This window comes from Nesoenas mayeri (assembly GCF_963082525.1).
Source record: "Nesoenas mayeri genome assembly, chromosome: 3".
NCBI lineage: Eukaryota > Metazoa > Chordata > Aves > Columbiformes > Columbidae > Nesoenas > Nesoenas mayeri.
The window spans coordinates 66,932,798-66,952,179 of NC_137544.1; the positions used below are offsets into that span (position 1 = coordinate 66,932,798).

At 38.4% G+C, this 19,382-nt stretch overlaps 1 protein-coding gene across 1 annotated transcript in view; it reads right to left on the reverse strand.

Moving 5' to 3' along the window:
- Positions 1-7,884: 7,884 nt before the first annotated feature.
- ARMT1 (acidic residue methyltransferase 1) overlaps positions 7,885-19,382 on the reverse strand; it is a gene marked incomplete at both ends in the record, with an annotated part of 52,026 nt that continues 40,528 nt past the window's right edge. The window contains 5 exons of the mRNA XM_080341964.1: positions 7,885-8,085; positions 13,586-13,822; positions 14,727-14,969; positions 16,194-16,367; positions 18,487-18,687. Coding sequence (XP_080198090.1) covers positions 7,885-8,085; positions 13,586-13,822; positions 14,727-14,969; positions 16,194-16,367; positions 18,487-18,687 — 1,056 coding nt within the window. The remainder of the gene's footprint in view (positions 8,086-13,585; positions 13,823-14,726; positions 14,970-16,193; positions 16,368-18,486; positions 18,688-19,382) is intronic.

A 19,382-nucleotide genomic window follows, 5' to 3' on the forward strand; every position in this document is an offset into this window, starting at 1 on the left:
AGAGATGTGTCAACATTTGCTCCAGCCCAGAGCAGTCAGGAACACTCAGTATGAAGAAGGTCATTTTTTACTCTGGCCTGAATTGCTCCAAATTGCCTGATTTTTATTTCTGGGTGTAGGCAAATTATGGGTTTTCCATTATTCTTGTTCTTAGGAATGAGTGAATCATTTTGGCTTGGATTTTCAAACAAATAAATTCAGTCAGCTGGCATGGAAGACTTCACTCCTCCTGTAAAAAATCGCGAAGCATCACATTCTGTTACAGGCAGTGATATTAGTGCTACAAACACACTTATAAACTGAACTCCCAAACTAGTCAAGAATTTCTTAGAAAAACCACAGAGAGAACATTTTTGAGAAATGCAACCTCTTCTTTGGCTTTCAAGCCAGGAAGCCACTACAAAGAACTATATTAGAAGTATTTAAAAGCATGCTGCTTAAGAATAAAAAAGGTGCTGCAAAATATTGTTATCCTGGCTAGGGGGATTTTGGATCTCTGTCACTTGCTGGTGCAGGCGTTGCCATTCATAGAGCTTCATGAGACTGAAAGGAAGCTTACCTACCTTGATTCAAAATCTAGTTGGGCAGCAATCCTCAGGCACTTTGTCAGCCCTGCCTCCTGCTCCAGCTTCCCTCTTTCCCCCTACATCACAGGCAGATTTCCAATGGCAACTAGTTCTTGTTTCTATCCTGAAGCTTATCCCCTAGTCAGGGTAAGTTTATAAAACCTTGCAGTTAAGATTCATCACTAGAGAATTAGCCTGCACAACTCTGAACCCATGACATTATATCCTGTGTAGGTCATTAGTCAAAATCCATCTCTGTTTACTCATTGTTTTTCAAATTTTAAATATTTATTCTTTTATTTTATTCCTATGATCTCCATGGCCTGCTATCTTGAACTGTTGAGATGAATAGCTGATAATAGTAAAAAACAAAAGTCATCTTCAAGTATATTTTTAGCCACATGAATCAAACCATTTTAGCTCCATGACTTTGTGAGATGCATCTCATATACACTGTCTCCACCTCCTTTCACAAACTCTCAGGCAGCTAAATATCATCAATACATGCTCAGATTTTGATCTCTAAGTTTTATATGAGCCCCACACTACTTCTCCACTCCCGCTGAACAGTCCCCAACACTGTTGTCTATCCTCTGTTCAGCTGTTCACAATCCATATTGTGAAAGGCAGCCAGACCTAGCTAGCGGTGTCATACAATGAAGTGACACCATGGAAGTGTTATTCTAAATGTCTGTAATACCAAGCAATATCAAAATGGTTAGACATTAATATTATTGTGATAATCACAGTACCAGTCTAGCACTTTTCTGCACAGCCTGGCTGGGACTGATCTCCAAGGAAAGTTCTAAAGGACTTCTATGCCATAACATGCAGGATTCCTTCAGAATTCCTGCACTGATGGCCATCATACTTCTGCTATAGAAATTATTGCAATGTGCTTCACAAACATCTGCACCTGTCTGGTTTGTCAGCTATCATTTTACCCTCATATTCCTCCTTCTTCTTGCATCTCCACCTTCCCTACTTCGAACTAGCAGTACACATCTGTCCTCTTATGGTCGTATGTCTGACATAGGCTTCCTGTTTCATAGGATCCCTTCAGGTTGATGAAAACCTTCCTGCTCTTTCTCCTCCCCACACAAGAGCATCACAGAATCACAGTATGTTAGGGATGGGAAGGGACCTCGGAAGATCATCTAGTCCAATCCCCCTGATGGAGCAGGAACACCTAGACGAGGCTACACAGGAAGGCGTCCAGGCGGGTTGTGAATGTCTCCAGTGTCGGAGACTCCACAACCCCCCTGGGCAGCCTGTTCTAGTGTTCTGTTGCCCCCACTGAGAAGAAGTTTCTTCTCAAATTTAAGTGGAACCTCTTGTATTCCAGTTTGAACCCATTACCCCTTGTCCTATCACCAAGAAGAGCCTGGCTCCATCCTCATGACACTCACCCATTATATATTTGTAAATATGAATAAGGTCACCCCTCAGTCTCCTCCAAGCTAAAGAACCCCAGCTCCCTCAGCCTTTCCTCATAAGGGAGATGCTCCACTCCCTTAATCATCTTCGTTGCCCTACGCTGGACTCTCTCCAGCAGTTCCCTGTCCTTCTTGAACTGAGAGGCCCACAACTGGACACAATATTCCAGGTGTTGTCTCACCAGGGCAGAGTAGAGGGGAAGGAGAACCTCTCTCGACCTGCTAACCACCCCCTTCTAATACACCCCAGGATGCCATTGGCCTTCCTGGCCACAAGGGCACAGTGCTGGCTCATGGTCATCCTGTTGTCCACCAGGACCCCCAGGTCCCTTTCCCCTATGCTCCTCTCCAATAGGTCATTCCCCAACCTATACTGGAACCTTATACTTGCTGTCCCCACCCCAGCACCTCCAGAAAACCACCTAAAGGGGGTATGAAGCACCAAGCATCTGCAGCAGCCCTTTAGACTCTTCAGTCTTACACAAGAAAGTGAATTGTAGTTTGGTGTCTGCTGAGCTCCACAGAATACTGCAGAGATCCCATCACATCCTGGCTAGAGGTGAGGTGTATAACACAGGAAGAAGCTGCCAGGGCTGAGGGACAGAAAGTGGCAGCAGAGCAAGAGCCTGGACGTATTTCTCCAGGAGCTCTACATGACCCGGCAGACACTTGGGGTTCCCTGCAAGGGACAGACTTAAAACCTTGCTGGATGAAGAGCATGATTCGACACAGAGATTTCACTGCAGATAAGTGATCTATGAAACATCAAGGTGAGAAAGATATTGTTGATGACAGCAAACTTAACAGAGCATGTGAAGAATAAGAAAAAACAACAACTGACTTCAAAGAAAGGTCTGAGAGTTGTATGTCAGTACTGTATTTCTGCTTGTCCTTTGGGATGCCTGGTGGGTAAATTGTGAGTCTCTGATCACCCCTAAGTGCAAGAAGCCAGACAGAGTGGCTGGCCATGTCAATTTATATTGCAGCTTTATAATTTGTGCTGCATGTTTTTACACTGTTACTGCAGTATGAAGGATGCACAGAAAAAATGCTTTGAAATACCAGAAAGCTGGAGAGGGACTTTTTTACAAAGGCATGTAGTGAAAGGACAAGTGGTAGTGACTTTAAACTGAAAGAGGGTAGATGTAGATTAGATATAAGGAAGAAATTCTTCACTGTGAGGGTGGTGAGGCACTGGAACAGGCTGCCCAGAGAAGCTGTGGATGCCTCATCCCTGGTAGTGTTCCAGGCCAGGTTGGATGAGGCTTTAAGCAACCTGGTCTATGGAAGGTGTCTCTACTCTGCTGTCAGCTCTGCTGGCACATCGCTGCCTTTACAGCAACACTGGGGAAGCTCTTCCAGCATCCCACAGTCACCACCCGCTATTTGTTTTGTAAACAGAGTTCGCAGCCCAGAGCCTGATGAGCAGAACAGCATCCCAGCGGTGGCTGAGGAGAGGATGTGGCAGCCAGTGGGGACACAGATGTCGCACACCAGGGTGCACGCATCTGGACAGGCTGCCTGGAGCCAGCATCCTGATTTGGGAAAAAGAAACAAAACTTTTTTTTAAAACAAATTCAAGCCTCTTAATCAGTGTCCTAAAGAGCATTTGTCACCACTAAGGTGTTGCTACCAAGAATATTTAGTACACACCAACATTCCATTTCCCAGGAAAAAAAAAAAAAGCCAAATAATCATTTTATAGACACACCTGTGTACCTATACACATCCAGGGACCTAATCCCATCCAGCTCCCAGCTTGGTTGGACCTCCTGCCCTCTAGCCCCATCCTCACCATTTCCAAAAGCCACCTCACAGCTCGTTTCTTTACCTGAGACTACTTGGAAATTAATAGTTTCCACCCCATCTGCTCACACGGCAATCTTCCTTTTATTTATTGCCTTCTGAAAGTAAGTATTCTCTGTCTCATGGCTCATTAGCTGACACTAAAACTGTCAGAAAAGTTGCCTATTTTATTCAAGCAAATTGTCTTGTTTTGTAGATCTTTTATTTCTGACTCAGTTATTCTGGAGTAATTATGAATACATTCTAATAAACTCATCCTCCTTTTCTTCCAGAAAAAAAAACACATTGCCATGGAGGATTCTTACTTGTTTTGACAGAAGACTAAAGCAATCTGAAATCTTCCATTTGAAAAGGATTATGTTTGAAGACTCTTTCCAATTTCTATTCTGCCAAATTATCATTTTTTCTATTTTCCACATACTTAACTAATTTTGTTTTCCATGCTTCAGTAATATCAGAAATCCATTTTCTCTAAATTCATAGAGAATTTCACTTCATTTGTTCCATTCCTCCCCCTTTTTCACTTTGATGGTCAAGAGAAATGGTCAGCATCTGTAGTATTAAAAAAATACTTCTATTTCATATTGAAAAGTTTGGGAGAATATATCATCCAGTAGTCTTTTGTCTTTTTCTCTAGAAATGTGCCTTATTCACCACTTGGGTTTTCTTTTCTTCTTCTTCTTTTTTTTGGGTTTTTTTTTGTTTGTTTGTTTGGGGTTTTTTTTGTTTGTTTATTTATTTTGGGTTTTGTTTTGGTTTTGGGGTTTTTTTTGTTTGGTTGGGTTTTTTTTAATTTAAAATTCTGTTATGACTTGGGTCATCCATATTTCCCCTTCCATCCACCATCATAATGTATAAAATATTCCAGTAACTGAACAGCCTTAGGAAAATGTGGAAGATGCACACATCATCCACAAAAGGAAAATGTGGGTAAGCAAGCAAACTGCTTTATACAGTAAACAATAAACTCTAAAGCAATATGTCGCAAGTCAAGTAACTTAATGTGACCTGTTTTTATGCATCTTCATTCTAATTCAGCAAAGCATTTAAATGCCTTTTGAACTTACCTTCTTTGAGGAATCATGGTTCTACTGCATTAATTCCTGTGTTTCCAAGAATGCATTACCAAAAATATGCTGTATACAAAAAATTCAGTCGCATATGTTTTAATATACTCATGAAGTTATAGCACTCATTTTTTCTATTTGCATTGTGATTTTATTAGGGCAATGTTTATGGCATGTAAAAAATTTAATTTCAATATCTATAATTGCAACATTTTAATTTGTTGAGTTTTGCCTTTTTTTAACACTGTCAATCTGAAATAACAAAGTTGTTTTCACTGGAGTTATTTCAGCTATTTTTTGAAGGAAAAAATCTAGCCCTGTGACTGTACCATTCTGTGATTTCACATATATTACTTTTCAGTTTTCTAATATGTATTCTGTTGATAAATCAATAATCCTCTACCACAATAAGAGAGTAATTATGAATAGATAGCAAATGCTTAATTCCATATCTTTTATTAATAAAAACCTACCTAATAAAAATAATGTACTGAAAGAGAAGTGTCTGCTGACACAGCCTTAAGACACATTTTCAGGTTTCTATCAGCTCTGCCTTGTGTTGAATACATTTTGAGTTTAAAAAAAAAAATAAAGCACATAAGCACATTTGAAACAAATGTTGAAAACATTCATGAGCCTGTTAGGTTTGGGTTTTTTTCCAAAATTAAGACTAACTTCAGTGCTGTATGAAACAAACCTTGAAAAAAGATTGCAAGTCATTTTAAACTTTGTTCAGGGGTTAATTAAATTACATGGGTCAAAAATCACCTGAACTTTGTTCATGTCAAATTACTTCTTTACCTTCTTTTTTTATTTGCTTTGGCTGAATGAACAAAGATGTCAGTACTCTTCTAAAAGTAAAGCAAATACAGGGAATATTAATAGTCAGCCAAGAGGTCATATTCCTTGATGAACATTAGCATTAATAATTTTAAAAATAGACATCCAGTGTGTGGGGGGGGAAAGGTATTAGGACCCCCTTTTTTTACTTTCTCTTCACTTAACATGCAAGACAGTAATTAAGTTTTGCTACCAACTTAAAGTGAAAACTTGCCTCCCTTGAAGCAATTTGGAGAACTTTATTGGTGGCTTCTGTGGGGCTGGAACTTCACAACTGGTGCCACAGCTGGTCACAGGGCAGCAAGACACAGGACTGCTGAACATGGCAGGAGATTTTACGTCTCCTGGCAGACATTAGGAAATCATGTCACAACCATAAAATATGGCCAAATATTCTTAAATACATTATGACTGGTACACTCAGAGATTATTTGTTAAAGTTATGAATGTATTATGTGGGCTGAGCGGACTAATTTTGTAATGCAGTGTATTTATCTTGCAAAATATAGTAAAATATGCTTTGTATAATATGTATTAATGTGGATGAAGAAAACAGGTTTTGTTGTTTAGTAATAACCCAAGGACAAGTGTCTATAGAATCAGAAAACACAAGCTGAAACTAGTCATATTCCCCCACAAAGAATTAGAAAACTCCCAACCAATATATCATGCCTATAAAATATTTATATTTCAGTCTTTTATTTTACTTTGAAATTGTGATTCTTTCCAAAGTTTAAGTCTATATAATTTAATAGTAACTTCTCCTTTTAGTCCATTTATTAAACTTTACCTCAAAAACAATGTTACATTATGAAACAAGACAGGAAATATATCTTAGTTCAGGTAGCTGCAGGAGCATAAGAATATATGGTTTACCATGTCTCCTCAAATAACTGATCTTGTGAAAGTCTGGGTGGTTTTTTTGCTAACAACTCACTGAGAAACAATTCTTCAGAAGCAAGTAAAATAAAAGCAACCTATAATGCTTTGAGTCCCTAGCCAGACACCAGAATTACCAGACTTACTTGAAAAATTCTCATTTTTCTCAAAATAGTGCATTCAGTTTTAGTTTAGTGTTTATCATTTCCTGAGATACTGTAGAAAGTCCACAATGGTCAGACATGAATAAGCCATCTTTGTTGTTCTCACATCCATATAAAACATATAATGGGGAAGAGACAACTAAAAACACAGAATCATGTTTAAGTGTGCCATTAAAACAGATTTATTGTTCAAAATTCTTTAAAAAAATCATGAAGTTTAACAACACTCAGAAAAGTTGATAGACAAGCAGATTTTATGATTAAAAGGTGATTCTGGACACCTCATCGTTGCTTTTCTGAAAATAAAGACTTTAGTAATTCATCTATTTTCTGTAGTAGATAAGCATTTTAAAATAACTTTTTATTAACTCGGAAGAACTGCCACTTATTTGGCTTACGGATTCATTGCCCAAGGAATACAGCAGCTAGAAGAAAAATTGTCAAGGCATTGTGACCAAGAGCAACATGCGATTTTACCAAATACACCTGCGCAGGCACATGACTGGAGCCTGTGAAAGAGCCTTTGCTGAAAAAGCATCAGTTTTTGTTTTGGCACAAGAGCAGACCCCAGAAAACAATAGAAGAAAAAAATCCCTCGTTCCAAAATTTTGATAGTCCTCTGTCTAACTTCTAGCTGTCTTGAAAATAAAGTCCTTATGCATAAAAATGCAGAGAGCAGTCCCATTTTGCAAGAGGAACAGCAGCAGGACAGCCCTCACTTTATTTCATCCTTGTAACCCCACCCGGACGTAAAGCATAAGGAATGTCACCAAAGCTGACATTCATTAGCAAATACTTCCCAAAACTGTGAATTGACCTCAGGTGGTCCATACCTTCAATGGCTCTGCGATGAGACTGGAGGGCTATACATTGTTCACATATTATCTGTCATTTTCATAACTGAAGTATTACGCTGCCCTGGGGTTTTCTGTTTGCTGTCTCTAGGCTGCTGGCCTTACTCTCTCCATTCAGCTTAGTCTTCCTACTGAAACACTAAAAATCAGCCCATGTTGGTATCTATAAAGTAGGGAACAGAACTAAATATTTATTTTCTATATAAGCCTAGCAGGTAGGGAAGCAGAAGACAATATTTTGCCTTGTTCTGTCTCCTTGCAAAAAGCACATTTTAGTGAAGAAGCCGCATGTTTCTTTGCGAGTGTTCTCCTGGTGCCCTTGCCACGTCTTGGAGAAAGATGCAGGGGAAGTAGTGGTGGTGATGGGAGTGAATCAGCCCTTTGAGACGTGTGATGATTTCATAGTCGGGAAGAGCCAGGCTGGCAATGTCAAGGCCAAGCATCTGCGAGACCACCTCTCGGAAGTCTGCCAGCTGCAGGAGCAAGCAGAAAGGAATTACTAATAAATCAAATACAGAATCACAGAATCGACTGGGTTGGAAAAGACCTCAGAGATCATCGAGTCCAACTCTTGGTCCAACTCTAGTCTGTTTACTAGATCATGGCACTAAGTGCCATGTCCAACCTCACTTTAAAAATCTCCAGGGATGGCGAGTCCACCACCTCCCTGGGCAGGCCGTTCCAATGCCTGACCACTCTCTCTGTAAAGAATTTCTTTCTAATATCCAGCCTAAATTTCCCCTGGCAGAGTTTAAGCCCATGCCCCCTTGTCCTATTGCTGACTGCCTGGGAGAAGAGACCAATCCCCACCTGGCTATAACTTCCCTTCAGGTAGTTATAGAGAGTGATGAGGTCACCTCTAAGCCTCCTCTTCTCCAGACTAAACAACCCCAGCTCCCTCAGCCTCTCCCCATAGGTCTTATGTTCAAGTTCCTTCACCAGCAAAGGAGATGCCTGGAGAAACATATACAAATATGCATACAGACAAACACAAGTATTTGTATTAGCAGCTCAAAATATAGAGATTTATGCTGTTCCTCAATACAGAGAGCTGCAAAGGATGGAAACAACCTTTTGGAGTGTAACTCAAACAAGAAAACAAGTAAACAGCTGAAGTGCTAAGGATCTTGGAACAGAAACCACAGTTTCAAGTATTCTTTAGTATCCTTCAAAAGCATGTCTTCCCTGCTGACTCAACAGTGAAAACTGAGGAAAAGAGAGGAAGAAGAGTTGTACTTGACCTACATGACTACAGTCTACACAAACAACTGGAAACTCTGGTGGGCACACCACACAGGGCAAGGTGCTGATGCTGACCTCAGCCTCCTGACCACTGCCTGTCACCACCTGCCTCCACCCTGCACTTTCTTGTGGCAACCACAGCAGAAAGGAGGAAGCTAGAAAACAGGTGGAGGTTCAGCACATCCTTCGATGTGTCTTTGACTGGGAACTAGGATGCAGCCAAAATTCAAGATGCAGTCTGGGAAATGCTCATTTTTCTTCTGTGAGTAGTTGCTGAAAACACATCATAATAAGGGTATCTGGCAAAGTAATTAGAGAAACCAGCTTTCTCTCTGCAGCTCCAAATGAACAGACATCCACAAGAAACTGTCATCACTAGTGACCCCACAAGCAACTAGATTAAAATCTTGAGATCAGATGAACACAAATGCCGACTTACTCTTCTTAACTCACAATATGGATCATTATAAATCAAAGTTCGATGCCTCATCAACGGACAACACATTACACAGCCCAGATGACTAATGCCTTAATACTCCTAATCATCAGCATACAATTAAAAGAATAAAATGTTCTTATTTGAGGAAATATGCTCGTCTTGCTATTTATTTGAACAACAAGATCCCCATTCCACGCATGACAGAGACTCAAAATGTCAAAGAAACACCAAAACCATCAAGAAGCCAGACTCGTGCTCTGGTGTGGCAGCACCCTCACTCCACCAATCATGCTAACAGTTAATGGTAAGGAGGAGATAAGTGCACTCCTGAAACAGAGATAAAAGCACCCCAGAAATATGTGTGCAACCCCAAGAATACTGTGCAGAACTCTTAAGTAGTTGTAACATCTGTGAGGCAAGCTTCAAAAACCCTGAAAACAAGGTCTCAGTTCCAAGACCATGCCAAAGACAGTTTTTTTTCATCCCAGCACAAACCCTAAGGAGCTGCCATCAGTCCAGAAAAACAAATAAGGAAAGCAAGACAGCGTAGGGCAGAAGGATTTGAGAATTCAGTCCCAGCTATCTGTCTTATGAAGGCAGGGCAGTGTGTTGGATGAAACATTGGAACAATGTAACACCAAAAACCTCCAAGTTCCCATATATTCTCTTTAGCACCAAGTGAGGAGGTCACTGATGTGGGGCTCTGGTAGCGTGCTAGACAAGTAGAATTTAGCAGAAGCTGAAGATTTTTTTAAACATCTGGATCAGAGACAGAACGAGCAGGCAGCAGAGCTGGAATTTGTTCCCATACAGACTTCATGTTAAAAGATCAAGGCAGCCCTCTGCAAAGATCAGTCTTTGGCTGAATTAAACCCCTGAAAGACATCTATGCAGCAAACCCACCTGATCCCCTGGGAGCACATTAGGTTCTGTCCTTAGCACCAAATTTCTTGCTCTCATACCTTTGCTACTGCAAGCTGTTCCAACTCAATTACAGCAACTGTCAGCAAACCCAATTGCACTACAACCATGTATCAAATGCAATCAAATTAAATTAGATGCACTGACCCAGATTACTAATCTGGCATGATTTTGCCAGAGGGAATACATACAAATTAAAATGTATACACAATCATATCTCTCTTTATTTCTGATGGGAAAAGCAGGCCATAGCTATACTGAATGGATAATAAATATATTAAGAATTCAATAACTTCCATCAGCGAATAACTTAAACTGGAAAGCACACACAGCCCTTAAAGAAATCCTTTAGGCCATTCATTTATGCGAATTCTAAACTGAGGAATTTTTTTCCACTTTAATGGAATAACACTTAGACAGGAAACAACTTTTCTGACTATTCTATTGTGGCATATAAAGTACAGTGCAAACAAAGCTGCAGGTCAGTGAAAGTGCAGAAAAAGGGCTGACAACAAAAACTGTCAAAGAGAACCATCTTGGATACAAAAATGCCCCACCACAGGACATCAATCTGAATTTTAAAGCCTCCCAACAAAAGCAACAGACGATACACACTGGACACTCTTTAGAACGCTATTGCCTGTCTCATGTGGAGCAAGATGCGTGTTTATACTCTAAGATGGATACAGTGCTGTGAGCACACCATGAACGACTTTTAAAAATCTTCAACTAAAACATATAAGACCTAGGAAAAAAAAATAGATGAAAGATGTATTTCAGCTTTAAAAACGGAGGTATTAAGAACACAATGGCTTTGCTAAAATACAAGAAGCTAATGTACCACATAACTCTCTGTCTAAGGCTTTCTTCAGCAGCAGTTAATATTTCTAAGGTAGTCACAATTCGAAGTACAAGAGAGAAATAATAAAACATCATCATCACTGAAGACTCAAAACCAAAGGTTTGCGACAACAGTAAGCACTTGTAATAAATTTTCTTCACACCTTACATCCAGTGAGTAAAATTACCTGAAGTAAAAGGGAGGAAGGGAATGCAATTTAAAGCATTAACCCAAGATATTAGGAAGGGAGAGCAGAAGCAAAACAACAGACACTACCGTTTATTTTCATGCTGTACCTACAGGAAAATAGAAGGCTTTTATTCCAATAGGAAAAAAAAGATGGGGGCGGGGAAACTGACAAAAAATCCTTATAACAAAACCATCAAAAACTTAACCAAATTATCGACATGTATATTCTTACTCCAAGTACTACTGCAAATAAGGACTTGAGTTAAGTTGATATAAAAATAAAATATAATCCATTTTTAATCTGTAGTTGACTGCAGTGGTCATACGCTGATGTCACCAGTCCCTGTGAACATCCTCTTGCCATCAGTCATTATGCATACTGTTTGGTCTTATTGAATTGAATGTCAGCTATGCTGTTATTTATTTATATTTAGCAATATGCAATAATGATAGATGAAGCCAGGAAGGTTTTCAGTTTACCCCAAAGACAGCGGAAATCCAGTAAGGATTTCTGTAAGCTTACTCTCGTAAAATGTCAGTATAACCCACTAATTTCCCACTATATATCCATTCTAATCTATACTTTTTTGACTCTTCATGTGTAGCTTCACATCTCTGTGGTTTTCATCCTGCAGTATGATTTAATAATGCTTTGAACACCATTTTTTTAAATGGTTTTATATGTCTCTCCAAGAACATGCACACTTTGCTGTTATTTGCTGCAGCCACCAGAGCCAATTGTCAATCCTAAAGCAGACTAGCAGTGTTATTGCACCCTGCTGACAGGGTTTCACTTGTACCAACTGCTTTGATTCTGAGCATTCTCAAAACGTCCATCCCCCCCCGCAAAAAAAAAAAAAAACAAACACAGAAATGCCAAAGATAAATTTTCCTTCTTAAACTTAATAGGAATTATTAGTCTAAAGAGCAAAGAACAACCAGAAACACTGTGTTACATCCCAATTATGAGTTAATTTAAAATTATTTCGATCCAATCTTAATTTCTGACTTCGCTTGGCTTTGTTCTGACTTTCTTATGATCACAAAACAAATCAATGTCTCAACCAGTTGGCAATGGTTCAATTCTGCATAATCTTAATTTTTACAGTATGGAAAATAGCCCCACAATATCACAATGTTATTTAACATTACACATAGTGATATTCACAGAAAGCAGAGAATACCTGAAAAAACCACACAAATGCCACACAAGCGGTCAACCTGGCCACATCAACAACTCCATCAGGTAAAAGCAATTTCAGTTTCTAGTAGTTTTCATAACATGCATGCACACCCACATGACACAGCTGTGCTTATATTCAGATTAAATATATACATACATGCTGAGAGAGGTATTTAACATCTGTATTCACTACCTTTTACAGAGAGTGAGAGAAATCTGGTCTTGTTTAGCTTCCTTGAGAAGGAAGAATGAGCAAGTCCAAGCAGGGTTGGGGATAAGGAAGGAATTCTTGCATAATGGTTTAGGAGAAGTCAGGAAAAAACTCACATGTTAATTGTGAGAGACAGAGTTTAGAACAAACTCTCCAATTTAGCAACTGTAACCTTTTTTTAAGTACAGATTTTAGTTAAGTAACTGTTAAGATACAGGAGAGTATGCTTTGAATATTGCTGGCAATTCTCATATTCTCAAAATGTATTTGAAATGTTCCTGTGATGCAGATGATTGCAGATGCTGGTGAATTATAAGTTGACATTTTTCTTTCACTGTCACAGAAAGCATGATAATTAGTATTATCCTGTGCTTGAGCATTCTGCACTTTGTAGCCCACTTTTCCCATGTTCTTCAAATTTGGCCAAAGAATACTGCAACAGTATTTAAGTGGCTTGAAATGTCTTGGGTTCAGACAGTAAAAATTCAACATCTGTGTGGTTTTAGTAAGTACCTAATATATGACTCCATGGAATAATTTCCTGAATATTAATCACACCTTCTTCTGTGTGCAGGATGCTTTGTTTCTTCATGAGACATATGAAGAAATTAAATATTCCTGCCAAATTTCTAACATTCATTATAAAACAAAACAGTGCTAAAAAAAAAAAAAGATACTAGGATTTTAAAGCATTTTTCTACTTCTCCAAAAGGTGATATAATATTTTGCGATGAACAAAGAAAATAATGCCTGTATTTAGCATGCATGCTCTTGCATATATAACTTGAAGAAAAGCTTTGCCTCTCAGAATCACAAGTGTGAGCTAAAATTTCCTTGTTTAATAATGTTCACAAAAGTTTTCAGCACAGCTGGACAGGTGTTCCATCTATACTATGTTCTTATATTGTAAGTGATAGCTAGCACTTGTCAAATACCTATACACTTACCTGTCTCTCTCTTTTTGCTAATTCTGCAAGGGTTGTTTTAAGCACCTTTATCTCGCTAGTAACTGCTTCTAACATATTTTTGTTTTTTTCTTTATCTTCAGTAGCTTTACGCTCCTTTAAAAGAAGTTCTGATTTGACACAGGTAAGTTGTTTCTCAGTTTTTTCTTTCATTCTTTCCAATTTGCCTTGAGACTTACTGAGTTCTTCTATTGTTCTGCTCTGCTCCAAAGTTTTGATCTGCGATAACATAAAGTAACGTTAAATATGTCACACTTTTTCATCTAACTTGAATCAATAATAAAAATATCAGGAGTAATCAAGAATAAGCACTTCAATGTGGTTTCTTATGGGTTCTTGATGAAATCACATGTACATGTGAACGTAAAAGTTATTAAAGGAGTCTGGCCAATTTAAACTCAACTAACAAAAATATTTTTGTTTCAAAGACCACAAATTCTCTATAGGCTTTGTGACAAAACGTAACTGGACAGACAAAAACCCTCAGTGATAGTTCACTCTTTGCTAGTCCCTGGAAAAATGGTATGAAAAAGTATTGTCAAATGTTTTCCTGGTAAAAACCATTCTGTTGGAACATGCACCTACTTCTATATCTCCCTCTGTCAGCCACAAGACACAAACCCACATAAAATCCATCTTCCTTTCTTCCAGTGCGGGCAAGCTATCAATGACTGCAAACTATTCGAATTCACCTGATTTAAAGCAGGGAATTTATTACTGCTGCAATGTAATAAAGCACGGGAACAATTAAAATTTAGCGTCTTGCCTGTTTTGCACTGAAAAAAAACCCCACTTTTTCCCCCCCATACCTATCAAAATAGGTCTTCTGTGAGCAATGTATGAGAAAATATAAAATTACAACCATATTAACAGTAAAGAAAGGGATACATGTACTGTATTTTTCTTACACTAGCCTGAAAATTTACATTAAGCTTTACAGATACTATAAATTGCAAATAAGACAAATTGCAAAATACCCAAACACTGTAATATTATACTCGCTTTCCCCACCTAGATGGATTTCAGCCATTCTCCGTGAACACATTTATTGTAAATGAACTCCAGCTGTATCCACCTGGAATAGGAAAATGGATAGAAGCACAAATAAAACCTTTTAACTCACCTTAAGTTCATTGGTTTCAGACATCTTGGCTTTGAGATCAGTATTCATTTCCTTTGCCAGATCAAGCTGCTTCTGTAACCTCTCTATCATCTTATGTAACTTTCTGACAGTGAGATTGGCCTCATCCCTCTCCACAGCTAAGGCAGTCCTTACTTGCTTCTCTTCTTCCAGCTGGGTTATTTTCTGCCGCAGAAGGTTCATGTGTAGCTCTTTGCTTTCAAGTTTTTCTTTCTGAGTCTTCAACTAGTTTTCCAAACACAAGGATATTTGAATAAAACATATGTGAAAGACAATGGTACTACACAGATTGGTTTTCAAACTTAATCGCCGTGTTCTAAGTTTAACTTGAAGTCCTACTCCTCTCTTGAAAACTCTGTAAAGCAGCATAAACATATATACACTAACTTGGTACATTTTATATTACCAATTTGTTGTGCTTCTCCATCCCTGAATTTGTGCACTACCTATTAGGATGAATTTACACAAAGACTGCACCTTACTGGAACATAAATAGTTGCACATCATTCATAACGTCAGAGATTGTCTGAAGTACAAGACACCAGTCAAATGCAAGAGGTAAGAGAGACTCATTAAGGAGACAGTGGTTTCAATGGTGGTAGTAAAAGACATTTCCATCTTTAATCAGTTAATTAAGGCTAGCGTGCAAGAAGGAAAATCAACATATAGAAATAAGAAAGCTTTCACCCACTGCTCCAATACAAGGTCCAGCAGCTTAGTTTTTTTAATTTTGGTACTCAGGGAGCCACCTCTTTTCTGTTTACCTGGGCTGAGTTTCCAGGCTTTACTCTGGAACATCTGAGGAGTACCAGTGTACATACTATACTCCTTGCTAGAGAGGCAGTTGCTTCCAGAAAAAAATACACCATTGTTTTAAACCTTAAACAGATCTAATTCTAGGCTCTAAACCATACTGGTAAGTCTAAAATGAGAAGATTTCACTCTGTCATACAGGATGATGGAGGGGTGTCTGACCAAATTTGAACAGATTTGCTCCTAAAGCAGCACAGTTCTTTTTGGAAATGTTGAAATTCTTGGTGAAGTACAACTGGCATCCTACCTGTTTCTAGAGAAATTTGTGTAAGATGCCCCACTTCCCAGCAGATCCATTTAGATTTACATATCAGCAGTACTTGTTTACAGAAGTACTACAAACGTGTATTAAAAAGTAGATGTATATAAACATATAAACATGCATAACTCATTCATTTATTGAAGAAGTTTTGAAAAGCAGTATCACATGTTTACCTGACTGGTGGTTTGAGTTGTTTTAACATGCAGTCTGTTTGCACAGTTTGCAAATGTTTACTACTCTTTTATGTAATAGAAATCTTTGAAATTCCTTGTACATATACAAAGGTCCAATCTGCTGCCTCTAGCAAGCCACTGTAGAAATGCAGCCATAACAATGTTTATCTTTGAAACAAACAATATGTCTTTTTTGCCTACCTTCCTTCTTAGGCTATAGGCCACAGTCTTGTTTTCAATCACTGCATCACCTTCCAGTTTCACCAACTGCTCTACCCGGGCTAGAATCGCATCCAAGTTCATATCAAATCCAACCTCTGTTGCTAGGTTATCCAGCTTCATCTTCTCATTAAGTTGCTCCAGAAATTTCAGATACTAAAATAAGATGCGGTAAAGTGGGTAAAAGAATAATAAAACTTCATTAAAAGTCCTGAAGTACAATTTAAAGGCAATTCCCCCTGTACTGACAACCAACTACACATAGCTGAGTCCACCATTCACAAGAAATAATGTACTGAAAGGGTGTGTTTATAGTACACAGTCCTGACACAATTGCAAATTCTTCATTTGTCCCTTTTTAGTCAACATTTATTCTGCTCATACATCCCTGGATCTATAGTATTTATCTTCTTAGTAAGACCAGATGTTTTTTCGCTCCTCAGCAGTAAGAAGAGCACCAGGTACATGTGTCTGCTGCTTCACATGACCACACATTGGCAGGGAGAAGTGAGAAACGACAACTACGTCCCAACTAATTTGTAATTAGTTGTGGTTAGCTGTGATTGCCCACTGCTGTGAACTCTGAAACAAACAGATTTGGTACCTGGGGTGCCATGGGTGAGATCTGATGTAGCCTGCAGGAATGTTAACAGTCAGTATTTTACCCTTCTTTGGAACAGTTTAGAAATAACAGTTACTGGTTTACAAATTGTTTTAAAGATTATTTTAATTGCATCTCCATCTGGTTTACTGATGCGAACACATACAGATACCAAATATAATTTATCTGTTTTTTCCTTCTTTTGTCCTGCCCTGCTAGCTCTTTAAAAATTGCTTTAGTTCCCTGGTCTCAATTAGCCGCTTCCAAAATCCAAAGCTCTCCTTCTCACTAAGAACCAGGTTTGCCTTTGTTTTCTCTTACTTCTGTTGTAGGTCATAATCTTTGCAAAGAAACAACAAAGAAAAGAAAAGGAAAACAAACAAACAAAACAGTTCAATAACTGTTGCTTGAGCCCAAGATGATAAAACACTTCAAGAATCTTTTTGTTTCATGATGCTTCTAGCTCAAAAAGTTAAAAACAGCAGCAGCAAGCACTGAAGTTGTTGATTAAGAGAGAAAAAAATAAAAACAACAAAACACCACAGACAACAACAATCTCTTTATTTCAGCAAAATATATAGAGAAATTAAACTAGGGCCATGTGTTCTTCACAGAGGAAGCAGAGGGGAAGGAACAGTTCCATTTTCTGGTTTGCTCCCAATGCAGTGGATGCCTCCTTCATAAAAGTTATTGGGCCATAAACTAATGAAAAACAGACATAACCAAATTGTTGATTCTTTGCAAATTCAATTTCCTAACCATTGATCTTAGCCTGGTAGCATGCTACAACTCTACTATTCTTAGCTGTATTGGATGTCTGGTTTAGCTTTCCAGCTACTAGATCATTTCTCAAACTCTTAGTATACGGATGTGTTGTAGGCCAACAGTGTGTTCATTCATATAACTAATTAAAAAAATAATCATGGTAGCCTTGATGGTCTAAGGATATAAAAGAATCAAGGACTGCAAGATCTTGAGAGACTGCAGACCACAGGATATATTAGAGGAAGATGGAGAGATCAGAGAAAGCTTTGAGATCAGAGAATCCTGGAAGGATCTATTTACAGGTTGGACATTAGGAAAAGGTTCTTCTCCCAGAGGGTGGTGGAGCACTGGAACAGGCTCCCCAGGGAGGCGTCACAGCCCCAAGTCTGACAGTGTTCAAGAAGAGACCAGACAACACCCTCAGACACATGGTGTGAACTGTTGTCATATGCAGGGACAACAGTTGGACTCGATGATCCTTGTGGGTCCCTTCCAATTCAGGACATTCTTTGATTCTATGATTCATTCTACAGAGACTTCTTTCCATCTGTTGGGGCTTTTCTGTTGGTTTGGGGTTTTGTTTCGGTTTTGTTTTGGTGTTTTGTTGGTTGCTTTTTTTGGTTGGTTTGGGTTTGGTTTTTTTGGTTTTGTTTTTTTTTTGGTTTGTATTTGCTTTGTTGGGGATTTTTTTTTTTACATTAAATGGGCTTTGAACTCAAAAGCTTAGCTACTTTTTCCAAGTAAAATCTTTGCTCAAAGATATTACTCCTCCCTACAGGATGCCTGTTTTTGCTAATTCGCATTATTTGCAGTACTGTGAATATTACTGCAGCTGATCAATGCAATATGATTAGCTGTATCTCTGTCTTTAGTGACTTTTACATGAAAGAAAATAATGCATGCAACTACTTTTTGTTTCTCAAGCTTCAAACCATCTTGTATCAGATCTACAGACAGTAATTCATCTTCCAATTGTTTCAGTTGATCCTGGAAAGTCTCAGAACATTTTTCTGCTTTTCTGCTCCTCTTCAGAGCTTCTTGGTACAATCTGGTCTGATTTTCCAAAGCTTCAGTCAATTTAGCTATTTGGGTTTCAAGCTGAGACACCATCTAGGGAGCAAACAAACCAACAAGACATATGACGTTAGGTGGATATGAAAGATGCATCCTCAAATTATTAAAAAGAGGGTAAAATATCTTTAAAATACATGTATTTTAAAAGACAAAAAGAAAAACACCTGCTGTAACCACCAGGAGAAAATGGCAGAAGTTGTGACATGTGAGACCCCCAAAAGTGAGTGGCAGAAACTGTATTTAAGAGGAGTCAACTAACTAAAAAGGGCTAATATATATTAAACAGTTAATACAAAGTATTTTAGACATAAATTTTCCAAAGATGTTAGCAAACCAGCAATACCTGGCCGTCAACTAACATTCTTTAAAATAAACCAGTACTACCACTAGTCTAACAAGGAGCTGAGTGGAAAAAAACACAAATAAGTGATTTAGGAAATACATGCAGCATGTAGGTAAGAATGTAGATATGGATAACAAAGTCTCAGAGACGTGCTTCCTAATTGTAACTGTTAAAGGGTGTTTAACTAAAAGATTTTGCTTAAAAATAAAAAAAAAAATCTGTAAACTAAAATGGTAAGATTTCATAACAAGAAACTAGACTAAATTCTGACAACACTTCTAGCCCTATGCTGTTAACTTTGCAACACCTACATGTGGTTAATGGATTTTAAGTTGTAAACTACTTATAAATTAAATGGTTGAAACTATCTGATTGCACTACTGCCAAA